Genomic DNA, 18,657 nt, shown 5'->3' with positions numbered 1-18,657 from the left:
ATGTGTTATGCATATAAAATGATAAAGTGAACACTCTAACTTTGACCACAGATCCTGCTACACAGGAAAAGTGATTTCAGAAAATAAACAGGTGAACAGGGCAGATTTATCTTCCTTAACCAAGCCAAGCAGGCGGTAAACAGTCATGCCATTAAAGAGAGAGCAGGTGTTTACTCTCTGAAATGATCTTCTCGCATCATACTAAATTAGTATTTAGCTAATTAGTATTAGCTAAATACTAATTATTAGCTAAATTAGTATTTAGCTAATACTAAAGCTACTATTATTAGCTTTAGTATTTGAAGCTAATTACTTCGTCCTAGTAATTAGCTTTAGTACTGCCTTGTTTTTTTTCTTAGTGTCTGAGCAAAATAAACAACAAATGGTCTATTACTGCATGTGTAGAGTTAGCCATTTAGAGTTAGCGTGACAAGTTATGTTCTTGGAAAAATAGCTAGATTACTTTAGAGCAACTGAACCATCAGAAGTAAAATGCAAACTGATTATGTGAATAAAAGTGAGACTTTTGGCTGCTTCCATTCACTGCCGATAGGTTTTTCATAACCTTTGCACAACTTGGCATGAAACAGTACTACAGAGACGTAACAGCTGGAAGAAAGAGGAATGCTGCTGCCTGTGTGCATTAAAGGAACAGTACTGGTCAGGAGGGGAGAATGTTAGCATTTGTACCTAAATGAGAATATTTTCCTTTTGCCACTGTTGTGTTCTGCTGGTTGCCTTAGAATAACAAAAAAACAATTTAACATATTCCTCAACTTTGAACATAGAAATGAATACGACAGGTATGAGGTACAAGTCCAGACACAAGTGAAAAGTTGTAAAATTGATTATATATTCCACTGAAAGGTGCTTTTCTCTCAAACAATAGTAGTCAAAATGAACTTGAAAAGTGCTGAACATTAAATATATTTCACAATCTGTGACTGATAACAATCATGGTTACATTCAGTGTCTCCCTTTGTGTTTGGTATCAGAGGTGGTGATGGAAAACTAAATGACAGGTAGGCCACAAATTTCTTTTTATTTGTTTTTTTTTTTTTAGTAAATAAAGATTTTTTACATTCTTAAAACTACATTTATATTATTGCTCACTTAAAATCAGGTTTGTCAACTATTTTAGTCCAGATGTATCACATGAATACATAGATAAGGCTTCGTGAGTCATGTAAATTCAGAGTGAACACTTTCACTTCTTTCACACATTTTAAGGCAGTTCATTCAGAATAATCCATCTGTTAACAAACCACTGAATCATTCCAGCCTGATGCTTGTCTAAAGCTGCGCTCCTGTCTGTCTGGGACTCTTCAGATTTACTAGAAACATCCGTTTGGTGAACCGTCATACCCTGAACTGCTGATCTCTGCTTGGGCTTGCTGATGACCTGAAGAGCTGTCCGCTCCTCCGTCCTTCCTCTCTGCTTCTTCACCCTCCTCCGGCGTGTTTCCTCCAGAGCTCGAGTCGTCCATGACGTAAAGGTTCCTCATGGAGTCCGCCACGGCGTCTCTCAGCTCGTCCTCCGACTCCTCAAAATTCCTGAAGAAAAACACAACATCACTCCTACATTTACCTTCCCTTTGTTATATTTAAAGATTCAGAATACATTTTTCAGATCCATAGTATAATTTTATAGCATCATCAGGTAACTATGTTAACCTCAGCAGTTATGAAAATGCTGTGTCCATTTTTGTTGATTGTGCACGACGCTCTACTAATTCTTTTCAAAGATGTACGGCTGTATAATTGAGCATCTGTTTGCAGCGAGCGTAAACGTTGAATTTGGGGGGCGTGGCCAGCAGCAGCTCACTTGGATTTAAAGTGACAGAGCCCTAAAACAGCTCATTCTGACAGGAGCTCAAAATAGGCAGAACTGAAATCTCATAATAGTTTTTTTTTTTTCAAAAAATGTAATAAACATGTTTATTGTTTAGCCTTAAGGTGACCTTTAATTTGTATTTGTTTTCTCTCTTTTTTTTTTAAATATCTGGTTTGTACCATACTGTGTTCAGAGTGAAGTTAAAGCGTGAACTCACGTGTCATCATCATCAGACCTCGACTCCAGACGCTCTTCATCCATCTCTATGTCCGAGTCCTCTTCCTCTTCTCCTTGTTTCCCCTTCTCCTCCTCTCCCTGCGTAGCGTCTAACGCTTCATAGAGGACAAACAGTTCAGCGTTCCACGTTCAGTGAATCTCTTTAGCCTTCGGTTTCTTGCCTGTTGGGTGTTTTGGCCTGACCTGTGTCCAGACTTGGTGTGAGTTCAGCCTGAGCCAGAGCGTTCAGCAGGGAGCTGGGGGGGCCGCTGGTCCACTGCCTGCGGCCTGCTGGAGTTGCCAGCAGGGGGAGACATGTCAGATATGTGGAGCTTTAAAAAATACATGGGATACTTCAGTCGTTGTGCGTGCTGCACCTTCTAAAGGCTCAGCCGCTGTGCTACAAGCAGAGTTGACGTCCATATTGGCCAGGGCGTCCAGCAGAGTCTGAGGGGTCCTTTGGCTCCACCCCTTTCTCTCCTTTGACCAGTCTTTGAGCTTTAGCGCCTCCCCTTCCTGGAAGCTTAGCGTACGATTGAGAGGGTCCACTTCCTGTTTGGTGAGAGGAGAAGAAGAAAACTGAAGCCATGTAGCGAAAATGACTTTGTTTCAATACTTCTACCTGCTTCTCTTCGTTTTTCTTCTCCTCCTTCGTTTCTTCTTCATCCAGCCGGATTTCAAACATGATTCCCTTCTGCAGATACCAAAAGATTTAAATGCTGTTCATCATTTTCAAACAGTCTCACTTCATTTTTTTTTTTAAGGAATGACTTTTGAAAATCTTTGAAATATTCCTTTTATACGCCAGCTGAGCTTTTCAGATGGCGTTCCATGTTGCGTTCAAGTATTTGAATCAAAATGAAGTCTTTTTTTAGGTTCGGCAGGCAGAACCTCACCTTATCTTTGGCCTTTTTCTGAGAATTTCCCTCGTTTTCTTCTCTGATCTGCCTCAGAACTGCGTCCGTGTCCTGCAGCGGGAAGGAAAAACTCTGTGTAACCTGAGTGACTTAACGACAAATATGTAGGATTTGACCAAGTTGAGCTTCAAACCAAAAGAACAGAAGATGATCATCCCAACACCAAACATACAACACATCCGATCACAGTGTTGCTGTAAAGGTTTAAAAGCTCAGGAGAAACATTACATACACTGAAAGACAGGTGAGCCAGCTTGAAAAAGTTAGTTAATCAAAGTAATCAAATTAAGTTTATGCCAGTAAATACATTAAGTTTATTAAGTTGTCATGCTAAACAAACATAAATAAAGTAAGTTTGGCTAACTTAGTTCGACTACATGTAACAAATTAACTAAATTTTTTAAAATTGGAGCTGCTTTCTCTTTTTTTCAAACCATTTCGAATCTGTCAACTTTTATTTTTTTTTTACATCTGATAATCCAACCACAAACTTCAGTGTGTTTTTTTGGGGGGGGATTTTATGTGCAAACTGCTGAGTTAAGTCATACATCAGATACTGATACAAATGTAGGAAAACTTTTGAATTTGAGGAAAATTCCCGCTAAGTTTTCTAGCATTTCGCAAATAGACATAATTTTGGTAACTCTAAGCTAAAACAAGAAAAGTCTGGTCTGATTCAGAGAGTGAGGGGAAAAAAATGTGTGTGTCTTTTTATTTAGTGTCTGAAAATGTCTGGCTTTAACTGTCCCACTTTCCCAAAATAATAAATAGCCTTACAGTATTCTGCACAAGTTTGGCACTCTGATTTCTGAGCTCAAATCATGTAAATATCAAACTGACTTCAACACCACATACGATAAGGCTCAAAGTTTATTTTCCTGAAGTGTGTTTCTGTTTTCCTGTGGTTATTCGTACCTGAGCAGGTGTTTCTTTCTGCTGCTCTTCAGTATCCGAGGCGGGCTCCGGCTCTCGCGCTTTTTCCACCACAAAGGTTCTTTGTTTATCTTGTGGCTGACGAGTACAAACACATGTATAAAGCTGCTGCTGTTAATTCTGTTGCAGATAAAACTTTAGGTGCCTTGTGAGCTTTTGGGATGCACATCAGCTTCATCGTACACAGCTGCTGCATCAAACGTGCAGCCAAACCCAAACCCAAACCTTCCCCCCCTGTGGTTCATGTGCTGAGCAGAGACTGTGTGAAAGAACCGGGTGTTAAAGACGCCTGAAAAAGCTCACATCATTTACCTTTTGAGCCACAAACAAAAAATATTTATTTATGTTTCAGCAAAGCAGTTTTTGCAAAACTATCTGGATTTATTCTGACATCTGAAAAACCCTTTGAATCTTCTGCTACTGTATTTTTAAATATGCCTTACATCTAGTATTTGCAACTCTTATGCGTCATTTATATGTTGAAAAGTTCATGTATTTTAGTGACTCCATCATTAAGGGAGTCATCATGATGCAGATTAATTCCACTCAGAATGACGCTTTAACGCATTGATTACTGGTATGATTATGTTAAAACACGGCAAGATCAACAAAAATATTTTTAATATGAAAAAAAAAGCATGTTTAATACCTACAAAAACATATTAAGTTATTGAATGTCTGTGCATATTACACAAACTCTTTATATAAATGCATTATATATTATATAATCTAATTTGCATACCTCTGATTCAGCTTTCTGTCTCATCTGTCTCACCTCCTGATGATACTGCTGCCTGATGTGATCCAGCTGACGCAGATACTCCTACACACACACACACACACATTTCATTTGAGATATTTGTAGAACTTATTTTCTATCATTTTACACATTCATTTCAGTTAATGCGGGTGTTTGTTCGGTGTCCCACCTGCTGCCCCTCATATTTTCTGTCTTGAGGAAAGTGCTGGTTGTCAGGTAGTTCAACTTCCTGCTCCTGGCCATCTGGCTTCCTTTTACTCTCAGCTGTGCACGGCCGCAGACCCTGGAGATAATAGAAAAGTCACCAAGTCAAGAAAACAACTGAGAAAAGTCCTTTAAATAGAGTAAATAGTATTTAAATAAGCTTGAAGTTGACAATATTTGTCCCTTTTCTACTTATGATTGTAGACTTTGATTTAATGATGCCAGTTTGAGTTGCACTTATTTTAATGATGTTCTTGTGTAAGATTTATTTTCACATGAATATAACATATAATATAGACAGTATATTAGCTTATTATACGTCTAGATTCTTCAGTACTAACTCTTTCGCAGTTAAAATCATGTTCTCAACCAAACCAAACAGTTCAGTTCTTGTTCAGTTTTGCAGGATTTCCATGTACTTCTACAATAACAAATATTCTGTTCTACTCTAGTTTTTTCTCTTTCTGTGGCCAAATAACATTTTCATACCCAGAACAATTTCTAATGTTCACATACTATAGTATTTTAAACTGCACAAACTGAACTGAAGATTCACTCACATCGGCATACCAAGCGCTTGAAATGGAGACCCATTTCCAGATTACTTCAGCTAATAATTATTTGACCACTTGGGGGCAGTCATAGGCTGCATATAGAGAACTGAATGTTTTGCCCTAGATGTTTAGGCACTAATTAAAATACAGAAATAAAAATTAGAGGATGTTTGTCATGGCAAAAGTAATCTAATCTATCCTAAAGTAGCAGCACACTGTACATTTTAAGCCTTTAATCAGAATAAACATGCATTATACATCCATCAAATGTGACACACATACTTTGTAGTCGTGACAGTTCTAGATATTTCACAAAATGGCTTTTATTCCTTGATGTTTGGTTCCATGTAAAATGTGTTTTGAACTATGAAAACCATGTAATGAAACACTACAAATGTCCTTTATCTGAAAGATTCCCTTCCTGATAACATTTATTCATTACTCATCATCATCAACTGTCATATTTATGCATACAGATATATGTCTTCGTTTTAAACCACGCCCACGTCTGCTTCTAAATCCATCCGTTAAAATAAATGATAAAAAAAATCTGACTGTGTGGAGTTTGGTCTTACCAGCTGTTTTTCCGCTCTCAGTTTATACTGGTTGGCCTCGTGTTTCCTCTGCAGGTACTCGTTACGAGCTGCAGCCACACTGACAGACACAACAGGTGATGGTGAACACGTGTTACCATGGTAATGGGAACAAGATAAATCTCACTGAAACTCTCCATAAGCAGTGAAAAAGTTTAGAAACAATTTATTCGTGCTAGACATAAAATTGTGGCTAATTTAAGCAAATCTAGATTTGATGTAAATATCACCTCAGATGAATCTGTTTCTTAACAGGAAGTTGTAAAAAAAAAAAAAAAAAAAGATTGCATATTTTTGTTGCTGTTTTATAGAAATGTGCTGCTTGTTTGTGCCACCCACAGCTGGTATGGTTCCACAAGTGGACCCTCTTGTTCCCAGTACTGCAGGTTCACATCCGTGACTCGCTCCAGAACCGCAGGATCAGGAGCTGAAGGTGGAGCAACACCAGCAGGAATGTCCTTATTCCTCCACTGAATGACATCCAGTTGGGCGTAATAGTGCTGGTAGTGGCTGTCAGCCTGCCTCCCATCCAACCTGCAGCTAGAAGAACAACATTCATTTCAGAAGTTTAAAACAATGACTGGATTGTGACATGAACCGCTCTCTTCTCAGGGCAATTTTTTAATCTTTACCACTTTTCAAAGACAACTTTTTAAAAATATAACGCCCTTCGCTGTTACGCCTGTGACGGTAGATAAAAGAAGAGGAGTACATTTCCAACAACTATGTTTTTTCAGATTGATATCAGAAATTTTCTAGAAAAAACTTGAAAATCTTTGAGTTTTAAAAGTACAAATTTGCTAGAAAAAGCTCAGAGATTTTTAGATAAATTTTCTAGAATTTTTTTCCACTTTCAGAAATTTTCAAAAAGTAACAATGTTTTCAACTTTTTAAGTATTTTCCTAATATATTTCTTAGATTAAACTCAAAATTTCAGAGTTTTTGGCAGATATGTACTCCTTGTTTTTCTATGGTCCTAATATTGCCATCGTATATAAAAATATTCTTTTGGTTTCTCAAACTTCTTAGAGGTTAACCATGACCAAACTATTAGGCGATAAACATTCACTAACACTTTACACAGCTAACACAGAAGTATGAGACAAGGTTTAATCAGTAGCTGCGTTTCTATTACAAATGTTTTTGATGTTCCACTTGAAAAAAAAGACAATTTTGCCATTGCAGTGTTTCCGTTAAATCAGAAATGTGATTAAAGTCGCACCTGAATAAACCTGTCCACAGGATAAGTCATTAAAAATCATGGTGGACACGGATGTAAACACTTACAAGTGGTACTGAGAAAATATTTTCTAATAGATGTATTGAAATACATCTGTTTCAATATGACTGAAAAACCACATCGTCCTATTACAAAAACTGTACTCAAAAATGTGAGTTTTTTCCAAATTAACTAAATTTATTTCCACAAGCTAAAATTTTTACAGTTATTGGAAACACGCAGGAGGTTTTTACTACCCACTTCTGAATCCCTGCAAACGCTCCGTCTGCGGCTGGTTTGGCTGCTTTGTGATGAAGAGGCTGCAGCAGCACATAAATACAAAGTTAAACCAACAGAAACGCAAAAAAACCCAGATACTGGGTCAAAAAGAGAACATGTGATGCTGCTTCAGACTTACTTTGTAGGGAGCGGCGACCACTCTGAACGGCGCTCTGTGGTCCGGTTTGGCGGCGGGTTTCCCGCCTGCTGCCCCCGGCCTCTCTGCTGCTCTCGCCTTCTGCATCTTCTCTGGACAACAGCGGAGAAGAAAACGGCTTCGTTTTCATGTCTACCGTTTGTCGGAGGAAAGTGTTTAAAAATAAAACCTATCGAGTTTTCCATCGCAGTGTGTTAGTGTTAGGTGAAATGTATATATATATTATCAAATATTTGTTGTTTCATTCATAACAATAGTGTTGCTTATATGATGTTCTGTCTTTTATGCCTTTATTGTTTTCTTTCCCTTCAGCATAAAGAATGTTTCTGTGTTGTTTGATTTACTTTGTTTCCTTTTTACAAGAGGGCCTCCCTGAAGAGAAGCAGTGAGAATTGGGCTCACAGGGTTTATTACTCAGCAGAACTTCTTCTTCCTTTGAGCTGTTAGATCGCAGTAAAACCGTCGCCTTGAAGATGTACGACTTGTTCTGTTTTACTCTGTGTCTGGAGCCGAATAATCTAATGCAAGACAACATGTGTTTAGTTGGTGATTGTCATTAGCACTGCAACTAAGAGATGAAATGTTTTGCCCCCACCCTTTAGAGTTGCAGTGTTCTCTGTGATAGGGACTCTGAACGTAATAAAAAGAGAGGAGCGGACAAATGTGTTTTCAGAGCGGTTGGAGATTTGTGACTGTAAACACGTCTCTGTCCGTTTCTCCTCGCGAGATCAAAAAGAATCTAACTCTCTTGTCTTTTCTGTGTTTGTTCAAATTGTCTTTAATAGGCGTCAAACCTGACAGTTGGGGTCATGATAGATGGAAAGAAAAGGAGTGAATTCCCACCATAAAACTCAGATATTTTGAGATTCATCTCAGAAAGTTTCAAGGAAAAACAAGCACATTTCTGAGCTCCAAAAGTCAAAAAAAAAAATTGCTAGGAAAAAAAAAAAAAAATCTAATTTTGAGGATAATCACAAATATCTCTCCAAGTTTTTTTTTTAAAAGGAAAAAATTAGTTTGGAAAATTTCTTGGTAAGATTTTGTGTTTTTGCAGTGCACTGTTAGGTTTTTCATCTTCTCTTGCGGTACTAAAAGTCTTACTGTATCATTAACAGTGGATTTCATTTTAAATGTGGCCTGAATGTTTTCTAAATGGTCCATTGCTGCCAAATCCGTCCCAGAGCCGTCTAGGAGAGTAACACTGACAATACCAGAGGTCAATGAACTCTTATTTAAAAAAAAACAAAAACACACACACAGTTGATGAGTTCTCACTTGGTGCTTTGTGCTGCGTTACCTGCCGGTTTCGATGCTCCTGTTCTTATTTTAGCAGCGTCTGATGCAGCTGCTGCTCCGTTTCGATGGGAAGCTGCGTGGTTTAACTCCCCCTGCATCGTCTGCAAACACCGAAAACCACAAGCACACATGCCTTGACACCGATAGCTCATATTTTACCTCATCACTGCTTATGAAAGCCAATAAGAATTTGACAGGTTTTATGAGAAGCAAAACAGTCTCTTAACTCTTTGGTACGTTCTGTAGAGGCATTAGAGCTTTTTTTCTTTTATAGAAAATCAGAAAACAAACACCAAGGAATGCAGCAGACACGTCAGTTGACATTTTGCAGACGTTTAAAGCAGAATTAGGATATAAAACAACATCCTAAGCTTTAGACACCTCATGAAGATCTGTTTAACCCATCATGTGACAATAAAATCCAATTGACAATCTGTGGCAACTCTTGATAAGTGATGTACACAGACGCTCTCCATCCCATCTGACCGAGCTGCAGCTTGGTTTAGGAAAAAATGGGGAGAAAATAAAAAATATCAGTCTGTAGAGGTGGAAAGTTGGTAGAGTCTTGCTGCTGTAGCTGCAACCTAAAGTGACTCTACAAAGTATCAGTGGACATGAATATACTTTACAGATTTTGATTTAAAAAAAAAAAAAAATTAAAAACCATGTTTGTTTCTTCTTCTACTTCACAATTATGGACAACTTTGAGCTGATATTGGTCTATCACATAAAATTAAGTAAAGTTCTGCTTTGTACTGGCGCTCTAAGTATTAAAAAACAGATATAATCCATTTATGTTTTTATTTAAATTACCTTTTTAAAGAATTTTATTTTTGACCCTTATTTGTATACTTTTTTTAAGCAAAGCTACCATTTATCATGTACATCCTATCGCTAATATGAATGTTTAAACAGCTGACCCAGTAATCAAACTGACCCGTTACCTGAGCGTTGACGTGTTTACTGACGTGTTTTTCTAAAAATGGACGTCGGAGGACCGAGCTCACTGAGGGACGGTCTCGAGGGTTGACCTGGAAAAAAAAACAAAACAATGTGTTTTACAAATATGATATATTTTCAAATATGTCCCACAATGTCTAGTTCACTTAACTATTAAATTAGAGTCAGTTTATTGTGCAAGAGAAGAGACAACGACCTCATCAGAACCTCTTAACGAAGAATGAAATAATAAATCATAAGACGATCAAAATGATTGTGTTTAATAATACCTTAGCTAATATATAGCAGGTCATTCTATAAAGCTAACATTAGCTGTTTAGTTGTTATTGGTTAGCATAGCAAGCTAGTACTAGCTATAGTCAAGAATCACACTTTGACCAAAGGACTGGTCAAAAAGTTGATATTTTATACATTTTATACATATTTTCACAATATCAATCTTTAGAGGGTTTTTGTCTTTTTTTGTTGAACCAGATTAGTTTTTACACAAAATCAAAATCCTCTAATCTGCTGGTTGTTGCTGGTGTTAGCATTCCTTCCCATGACCTACAAGAATAAACAAATATAGAGAATGGATCAATAAAAATCATTTATTTGTAGGCAAATACTCATAATTTAATAATCCAGGTTAAGGTTTATTCTCATTGGTAGCCTTAATATTTGACACTAAGTCCTTTTGATCCACATTTTAGGATTAAAATCTAATTCTCCATGCCAGATTAGACCCACAACTCAACTGTGATATGTTGAGTCAATCCAGACCTGGATTGGTCAATACGTAACGCAAAAAGTTATCAAAATAACCCAAATTGGGTTATTTTTAATGCAGCGGTTTTACAGTACAATGACAAACATGATTTTTTTTTAGAGATACCAAGAACTGTGTATTTCTAACAGTGGTGTCTCGAGAGGACAATAGAGACTCTAGAGAATCACAAGAAGCTCAGGATAATGAACAGCTGCTTAAACAGTTTACGACATTCTGTCATTTACACCTAGTGATTATAACTTCATCTGATCTGCTGCTGCCAAAGGAGAGAACAACTATAATCCCATAATACCGGTTCTTTGATCCCTGAATTGTACCGCAAATTGTGCTGGCTTTTATTCAAGTCATAAAATCGGCTCCACAGTCTCTGTGAAATTCTCACTTTTTATAAATTCTTTAGGAATGTCGGGTCCAAATGGGGACGCCTCCGTTAAGTTAGAAAAAGAAAGAGGGAAAACTGTGAAAACTCAAAAATCTCGAACAGAAAACAAAAACGTTATTGTTAAAGCTTTCTCGCAACTAAAGTTCTGGTGTCTTGTAGGCTTAATGTTAAAATAAGCTGAAGTTCTGAAATGTTCTTATCTTCTAAAAATGTTGTGAAAGAGTTAACCAACAACTGTCAAAGGGAATTATATAAACAAGTGCATTACTAAAGCAAAAAAATAAATAAATAAAATGTAGCAAATACTTTTTACTACTGACTAAACTATCACTTCTGTATGATGAGTCATTTTCAGTGACATGAGCTCGTTCCTGTTTGTACCTGCTGTGTAACTTCACTTGTTCTTGTCGTGTTACGTAAACGCTGCAACAAAAAGAGACAAGAGTGTGTCCGACCTTGAAGAGCTGGGTGACCAGCAGACGAAGGTCGTGGGAGTAGCGACCGGGGACAGGCGCGTAGTGGCCTCTGCAGATTTTGCTGACCAGCTGCCTCAGGCTGTTGCCCTCAAACTGTTAGTGGAGACCCACAATTAGTAAGTCAGACTGGAACAAAAAGAAGCGAACATTCAATTAATTTAACAACAGCAAATACATTTTTTAAAGGGGCAGTATTATGTTTGTTCCAGTCCACATACTGTAATTTTAAGTCAGTCAAGTAACCATGTTACGTTGAGTTGTTAAGAAAAATGCTACATGTATCAAATATGACTTAAAAGAAAGTTGACTTTGTAATTTAATAGATGGATGATGGTAGCGTTAGCTTAGCGTTTATGAAGCGGTGAGGGTGAAGCGTTTGCCGGTGTGGCAGAGCTCACTGGATGCCTCAGGCTGCAGAGTTCATACAGGACACAACCCAGCGACCAGATGTCTCTGCAGGAGCAAAAACACAAACAAAAGCAAATATTTGTCAACCTGAATCGATTTTACAGAAACTCTCCCTGGTTTTAATTACACCATTTCACAAACAAACATCCTCCCTGTTAGCGTCCCACTGAGTACATCTTACATATTGTGACATGCCACCTGTTGGAAAAGCATGCAGTTTATCATCACCTCACACCCTTCAGCTAAAGTCATAAACCTGGAGGAGAAAAACAGAGTTAAATGCAATGACATTAGGCAGCCAACAGAGAAAAGAAACTGTCTTCAGGTATTTGTATCTGGCTCAGAGTCACGTATACGACAAATCTTCACTTTGTACTTTGACGTTTTAAGAAGAGGATGAAGGAAAGCAGTTCAAGAAAATCAGAATTATATCCTCCTCAAAATGTCTTGGGTAGAAAGAAGAGGAAGTCAGTTTGACCTCAGGTTCACCAAAACGGGAACAGAAAAGAGCAGATGAGATAAGAGACAGACAGACAGACAGACAGACAGACAGACAGACAGATTATTTGATTTAAAACACACAAACCAAAAATAATAATAACCGTTACACTGTAACGGTTACAGTCAATCAACTCTCCGACTTCAAAACAAGGTCAAATAGAAATAATTTATAAGTTTATAGACTGAATAGATGTAGGCTGAAGATATTCAGTTTATCCCAGTTTGAGATGTTTAGATGAGACAACATGGATATGAACAGACATAAAGTGTGTTCCTCTATAGTGGGAAGATAATGTGGAACCTTATCCTGTCCTGGTGTGAGCAGCTTGGTTTTTGTCCGACTGTACAATGCGTTGAATTGTAGTATATTCAGATACCAAAACTTGCTTCTATGGGGTTTTTTTTTTTCTTTATTTTCTCGCAACATCAGACTGCTGCTATAATCCTGATAAACACTACGTCTTACTGGTCCCCATGCTCCCTCTTCAGGGCTGTTGGGTCGATGTTTGTGTCTGCACACGCTGTCAGAATGAAACCCCCTCTGGGTGGATTGCAGCTCTACTAGGTCATAATAACACGATTACACAACCGGGGTTTATTATTGCGCTCACACATGATCGTCCAACAGAGACAGACATGACGACCGACACACTCAGTCAGGCCCAGAACTCATCTGTTCTCTAAACTCCACCCATGTGGCGTCCAATTCTGCTGTAGTCATCACAAGGGAGCAGAAATTTTGGACTGATTTCAAACAACTCCGCCCTCATCGTGAGGAATTTTACTTCACGGCTAATTCAATGCAAACGTAGCGCTTGGTGATGCATCAGCCGTTTTCCCCGAAATGAGCGAACTACTGAAAACCAGCCCACAGGTTCCGACAAAACAGAAAACTTTCTGTGAAGTTGATGTCATTAACAAGTATAATAATAGTGGTACAGAAAGTTTAAAAGAAAACACCCTGAATATAAATGTAAAACCCCACAGACGTGTTCCTGGTGTGTTGGCTTTCATATTAAACAGTGATGCGAATGTGACTGAGAATATATTGTTTTTCATCAATCATTAATACTATTGTGCTGAAAATCAGCTTAGAACAGGAACGACATTTGTTGGCCCTCAGTCGGTAAATTCCCTTGAACCAGCAGCAGAGTGAAAGGCAGGCCGCAGCACGCAGATCCACTCAAAGGCAAAAACAGAAAGTGAGAATGGCAGACGGTACAGTGAGGGCAAAGTTACAGCGTAAGAAAAAACTCAGAGAACCTCAGTGACATTAAGGTGAAGAGACCGAGACAGTCGACCACTTTCAGTTTCTGTATCTTAGATCACTGTCAGGTTGGAACGGTTTCTGGGCTGCTGGCTCCACACTCTCCACCAGGACCTCCAGATAAAAGGCTGAACTCGTCCTGTAGTCAGTTTTGTACATACGTTTTGTTGTTGTAGGGCCGACTCTCGCAGATCTCTGGTGAGAGGTAGTATGGCGTCCCGACACAAGTCCTGGCCATCTCCAGGGTGCTAAACGGTAAAAAATAATAATAATAATAATAACAATCAGCCCACCCTCAGTTAAGCCTCAATACAGAGACAAATTGGATATGATGTTCAAAATGGAAGACTGTTTAGTTTTAAAATATGAGCTTTAAGAATTTTTGGACCTTTTGTCTTTCTATGTAATAAAAGTCACAAAAAATAAAGAGGCTTGTCCTTCTGTACAGTACAGACAATAATCGCACACTTTATCCTACTATTGAATCGACTGTTGCAATCAAATGCTACTAGCCGGCTACCATTTCCACACTCTTGTGTTTACTTGTCCGAGTTGACAGTTTGAGGAATGCTAATCAGTTGTTTGGAGCTCCTCCATGACTTACGGTGGACTCGCTGACAGGCAGCTGCATCGTGTGTGTGTGTGTACGTGTACGTGTGTGTGAAGATTACACTTGACTTACTTATTCAAAATTCTTGCGATACCAAAGTCCCCCAGCTTTACTTTCATCCCTCCACTGGTTAGGAAGATATTCTAGGCAAGAGGGAGGGCAGGAATGAAAACAGATGTGTGTGTGTGCGTTTGTTTTTAATACCTTGTGGGGACTGTTTTCCTGACATATACTACGTTGAGGGGACCCACTGCTCCTTGTGGGGACCGAAGCCTGGTCCCCACAAGGGGAAACGCTGTTTTTGGGTCAGGGGTCAGATTTAGGACTAAGGTGTGAATTGAGTTTTGGTTAGAGTTATGTATGTAATGGGTAAGGTAAACGTAAGAGTAAGGTTTAGGTTGTAGAAATGAATGGAAGTCAATGGAAAGTCCCCGCAAAGATAGCTGCGCAAACGTGTGTGTGCGTGGGTGGGTGTGTGTGTGTGTGTAAACTGATATGACTGATGAAACAGAGAGATGGCCGTGAACAGAAATGCAGTGTGTTGTCATCTTGCTGAGTTATTCTAGGAGCTGGCACAGAGAGAGCAGGACTGACTGACTGACGGCTACAATTAAAGAGCTCTGTAATGATAATGTTTGTTAATTAATGAGCTTAACCCCAGAGACAAGATGCTGACAATGTTTATAGACACAAAGCAACAAATACGGCACAAATTATCTTTTCGAAAGCGCCACAAAAACAAAATCTGTTTTTTCTCCCCCCCCGAGTTTTTCCTATAACATCAGACATTTCCCCTCGTTTCCAAAAACGATCCTAAATCAGTTTTAGTCACTGGGAAAAACAAATTGTCCTCGTGTGAGTAAAGGCGAAGCTGAGTCCAAACAGTTTAAAATCCACAGTGGAACTTCAATGAAACTTTGTAAATAATGAAAAATTGTTGTAGTTGTGTCGTGCTGAAATCAACCTTTTTCTAATTATATAAATAAACTTTCATTTGAACGTTTTATTGACCTTACTGTGAGCGATGCAGTTCAAATAGACGATAAAAACGTGTTTATCTCATCGTAAGTTCATTAGATTCACACAGAGAAATATCCCTACAAAGCTAAAACCTGTTTGCTTGTCTGATATAAAAAGAGTTATGCAAGGTTTAAAAAATAAAAGTGTTTCAGTAATCTTTAGTTTTATTTTTAGTCTTCCTTTTAGGCGTGTTTTACCTGAGATTTGATGTCTCTGTGAAGAATCTTCCGGTCGTGGATGTGCTTGAGGCCCAGGCAGATCTGGGTGAACCAGTCCACAATCTGACAAACACAAAGTTCACTTTTTTTCTTCTCTGTCTGACAGGGAGCCCAGCCTTTGGTAACATTCAGGCTCATATTTGTTGTTGTATCAACTTTCCAGAACCTCTCAGGTCAAACGAGGAGAAGCAGCTTTCAGCATCTATGCACCACAAATTGGGAACAAACTTCCAGAAAACTGTAAAACAGCTGAAACACTGACTTCCTTTAAATCTCGACTAAAAACCCACCTGGTTAGGATTGTATTTGAAACGTAATCAATTACAAATTTAATGATGGAACTTGACTTAATGCTGTATTTTGATTATTGATTCTATGTTGCATTGTGTTTCTGTGTTTGATATGATGTAAAGCACTTTGAAATGCCTTGCTGCTGAAATGTGCTACACAAACACAATTTGATTGATTGATTGATTGATTGATATTTCAGATTCCAGCTGGGGTTCAGGTTAGCCGGTACCTGCGCCTCAGAGAAGGGAATTCCTCTCTGCATGCTGATCTTCTTCAGCAGATCTCCTCCATCGCAGTACTCCATCACTATGTACAGGCTGCCCTTCTCTGCACACAGAAAAGGTTTCCAAGTGGTTCGTTTCTGACAGGAAATGAGACGGCCGTCTCAAAAAAGATAGTAAAACAATGGGACGGAAGTATAAATGTTACGTTACACCTAAATCTACTAGGCGTACAATAAATGTGTGGCTGAATTGTGGATCAGTGGGCCTATAAAATGCTCTGGAAGGAAGATCTGCTCCCACCTTGAAATGTAGTGATGAACGAAACAATGTTTGGGTGTTTCATCTGTGACAGGAGAGTCACTTCTTTCTTAGAGGCTTCTTTCTCCTTCGCTGACATCTGGACAATAAACACACATAGTAGTCAATGAGACAGCCCTAAAAGTGAATGAAGAGAGATTTTTTTAAATTGGTTGGATTTTATTATATTGTAGAGACTTTTCGTCTTTTTAGATTCCAACATATTTCATAGGTTTAGAGGATAAAAAATCTCTTCCTATTTTGTAACTTTTCTATTCTGCTCCAAGAACGTAAAAACTTTCTGCACATTTTAATGTGTATAAAGGGACAGTGTTATGTGCTTTGCAGGCATATAGTGCTATTTTATGGCATAATCAAGTAGCTGTTAATACCAGCTGTTATAAAACTAAATATCAAATATGACTTAAAAGAAATTTGACTTTGTAATTTAATGCCTTGAAATTGGGCCTCTGTCTCTTTAAAAACTCCTGCTCTTTTTGTAACTCTGCCTTCAGGGCTACTCAATGATCCCTTTAACAACGTTTTTACCAGTGCTCCACTGAGAAGTAGCTCCTACAATGAGCTCAGCAGATTCACAGTTCCACTGGGTGTTTGCTAATTGCTGCTGGCTAGTCTGAAGGAGCTGAGTGAGAAGGTCTGCTTTGTGAGGAGGAAGCTCGCTAGCTTGGAAACTGCAGGTGCGAGGAGGAGCTGCATCTCGAAGGCGGGGCTAGGTCCACCCACACATTTTTCCCAGCTGCATGGTTGCCACGGGAGATTAAAGAACTTCTCAAACATTCGCGAAAGAATTAAAGCAACACTCCGGGTATGTTTTTGATGAGGGAATAACCTTCTACTATGATGGAAACCTAATACTGTCCCTTTAATACATCTGAAATAAATACTCGTTTTACTTCAAACTCCAAAGACAATCAGGAAAACAAAATATTCCTGATTATATTGATAAAATTAGTGATATTTGGTAAGAAATGTTATGTTATTGTAAAATCTGTGAGAAACGTCTGTTAATTTTTAAAGCAGATATTAGAATTCGTTCAGTAATTTTGATCTCTCTTATGTTTTTGGATGTTATAAAATTGTTGTTCCCTTCAGACAGACTGGTCTGCAGGCGGGTTCGCTGTTGTTCCTGTACCTTCCCGAGACCGATCTGCTTCACCACGCAGCTCCGGCCTCCATCTCCCCGTTTGTCCCTGACGAGTAAGGCTGTCCCAAACGCACCTTCTCCGATCTGCCGGACAACCTCATAGTCATTCATAACACCTGGAAACGCTGCCACGCACACAACACGGCATTATCAGCGGGGTGTTAGCTGTGCCTGAAACAAGCTGCACGCCGCTAGCTGCGGCGTTTTCACATTTTCAGACCACACTTTCTCTTGGTTCTGGGTCAGTAAAAATACCGACTGTGCAAAATACCGACCCAGAACCCAACCGAAATTATTTCTATCTGCTAAATCCCACGATATTGATAGAAATAACACATCAAATACTTATTTACGGTCGTCTTCAATATCAGAAGCTTACATAGACAATGAACGAGCGAAAGCCCGGATGTTGATGTCACGGCTTCGGAAACTTCTGATTGGTTAACAAACAAATTTGCGTTAATTAAAGAGGCACACCCGTTAATGTCTTTATTTTAAGGTCACAACTGGGTGAAACACGCTGCTGTCTTGTATCACATGAAAAGTAAAAAGAAGGCCGGCAGGATATCATGAAGACAACTGTGGCGCTATATATGTATACATGTGTGTGTGTGTCACACTATTCAATTCAACATGTCCGTTACCATGGATACGGCAACACAGTTAGCAAGTTGGCTACACTTTCCTCGTAGAGCTTCCTTTTTAATGGTTTTAAATAAAGAAGTTTACTTACGGGTATGGAACTTCACCGATGCAGTAAAGTTAACATAGCAGAGAGAGGAAAAAAAGCAGCAATGACAAGTTGAAAAGTCGCGAGACGTCACAGTAATGTCCGTCTTTCGACAAAAATAAATAAATAAATAAAAATACAGTACGGCGAGCTAGAGAAGGTGCCGCAGAGAACACTGGGAGCTGTAGTTTTTTTCCCCCATCACTGATCGGTAGAAAGCTCAAGATTCCCTTCACAACAGTGAATTTTAAGCTTTGTTAAAAATCTTAAAATGCTGTTACTTTTAATAATCCAAAAATATATTTTAGTGGTTAGAAAACAATGTCCCTTAAAAGGCCACACAGTCTGGCGACTGAGAATTAAGTTTTTTTCCTCTT

General features: G+C 38.7%; 1 protein-coding gene across 6 annotated transcripts; it reads right to left on the bottom strand.

Moving 5' to 3' along the window:
• Positions 1 to 829: 829 nt before the first annotated feature.
• Positions 830 to 18,406, bottom strand: nek5 (NIMA related kinase 5). Of its 6 annotated transcripts, none has more exons than XM_032567618.1 (24): positions 18,284 to 18,406; positions 17,539 to 17,675; positions 16,389 to 16,485; positions 16,094 to 16,191; positions 15,553 to 15,636; positions 14,408 to 14,478; positions 13,887 to 13,973; positions 11,948 to 12,002; positions 11,529 to 11,642; positions 9,907 to 9,993; positions 8,964 to 9,063; positions 7,649 to 7,758; positions 7,492 to 7,550; positions 6,351 to 6,551; positions 5,994 to 6,072; positions 4,830 to 4,943; positions 4,643 to 4,723; positions 3,883 to 3,978; positions 2,947 to 3,018; positions 2,673 to 2,744; positions 2,428 to 2,602; positions 2,255 to 2,341; positions 2,052 to 2,166; positions 830 to 1,554 (listed from the first exon to the last, which is right to left on the bottom strand). In XM_032567618.1, exons 2-24 carry the CDS (start codon positions 17,659 to 17,661, stop codon positions 1,335 to 1,337), a joined length of 2,397 nt encoding a protein of 798 aa, XP_032423509.1. In that variant the 5' UTR covers positions 17,662 to 17,675; positions 18,284 to 18,406; the 3' UTR covers positions 830 to 1,334. The 6 variants fall into 6 exon arrangements, with proteins under 6 accessions (XP_032423509.1, XP_032423510.1, XP_032423508.1 ...); XM_032567619.1 differs by having other exon boundaries at positions 2,255 to 2,338; positions 17,539 to 17,666; XM_032567617.1 differs by having other exon boundaries at positions 17,539 to 17,666; positions 18,284 to 18,405.
• Between the last annotated feature and the right edge of the window lie 251 nt (positions 18,407 to 18,657).

This window comes from Xiphophorus hellerii, chromosome 7, assembly GCF_003331165.1.
Source record: "Xiphophorus hellerii strain 12219 chromosome 7, Xiphophorus_hellerii-4.1, whole genome shotgun sequence".
Taxonomy (NCBI): Eukaryota; Metazoa; Chordata; class Actinopteri; order Cyprinodontiformes; family Poeciliidae; genus Xiphophorus; species Xiphophorus hellerii.
The sequence above is the reverse complement of the archived record's forward strand: the minus strand, read 5'-3'. Positions and strand labels throughout refer to the sequence as shown.

Bases quoted from the DNA above. Each gene is read 5' to 3' on its own strand.
- nek5 (XM_032567618.1), bottom strand. From the start codon at position 17,661: ATGAATGACTATGAGGTTGTCCGGCAGATCGGAGAAGGTGCGTTTGGG. The intron at 13,974-14,407 runs GTAAGTCAAGTG...TTTACCGTTTAG, and splicing joins ATCGCAAGAATTTTGAATAA to CACCCTGGAGATGGCCAGGA. The intron at 12,003-13,886 runs GTATGTACAAAA...TTGCTCCTGCAG, and splicing joins CGGCCCTACAACAACAAAAC to AGACATCTGGTCGCTGGGTT.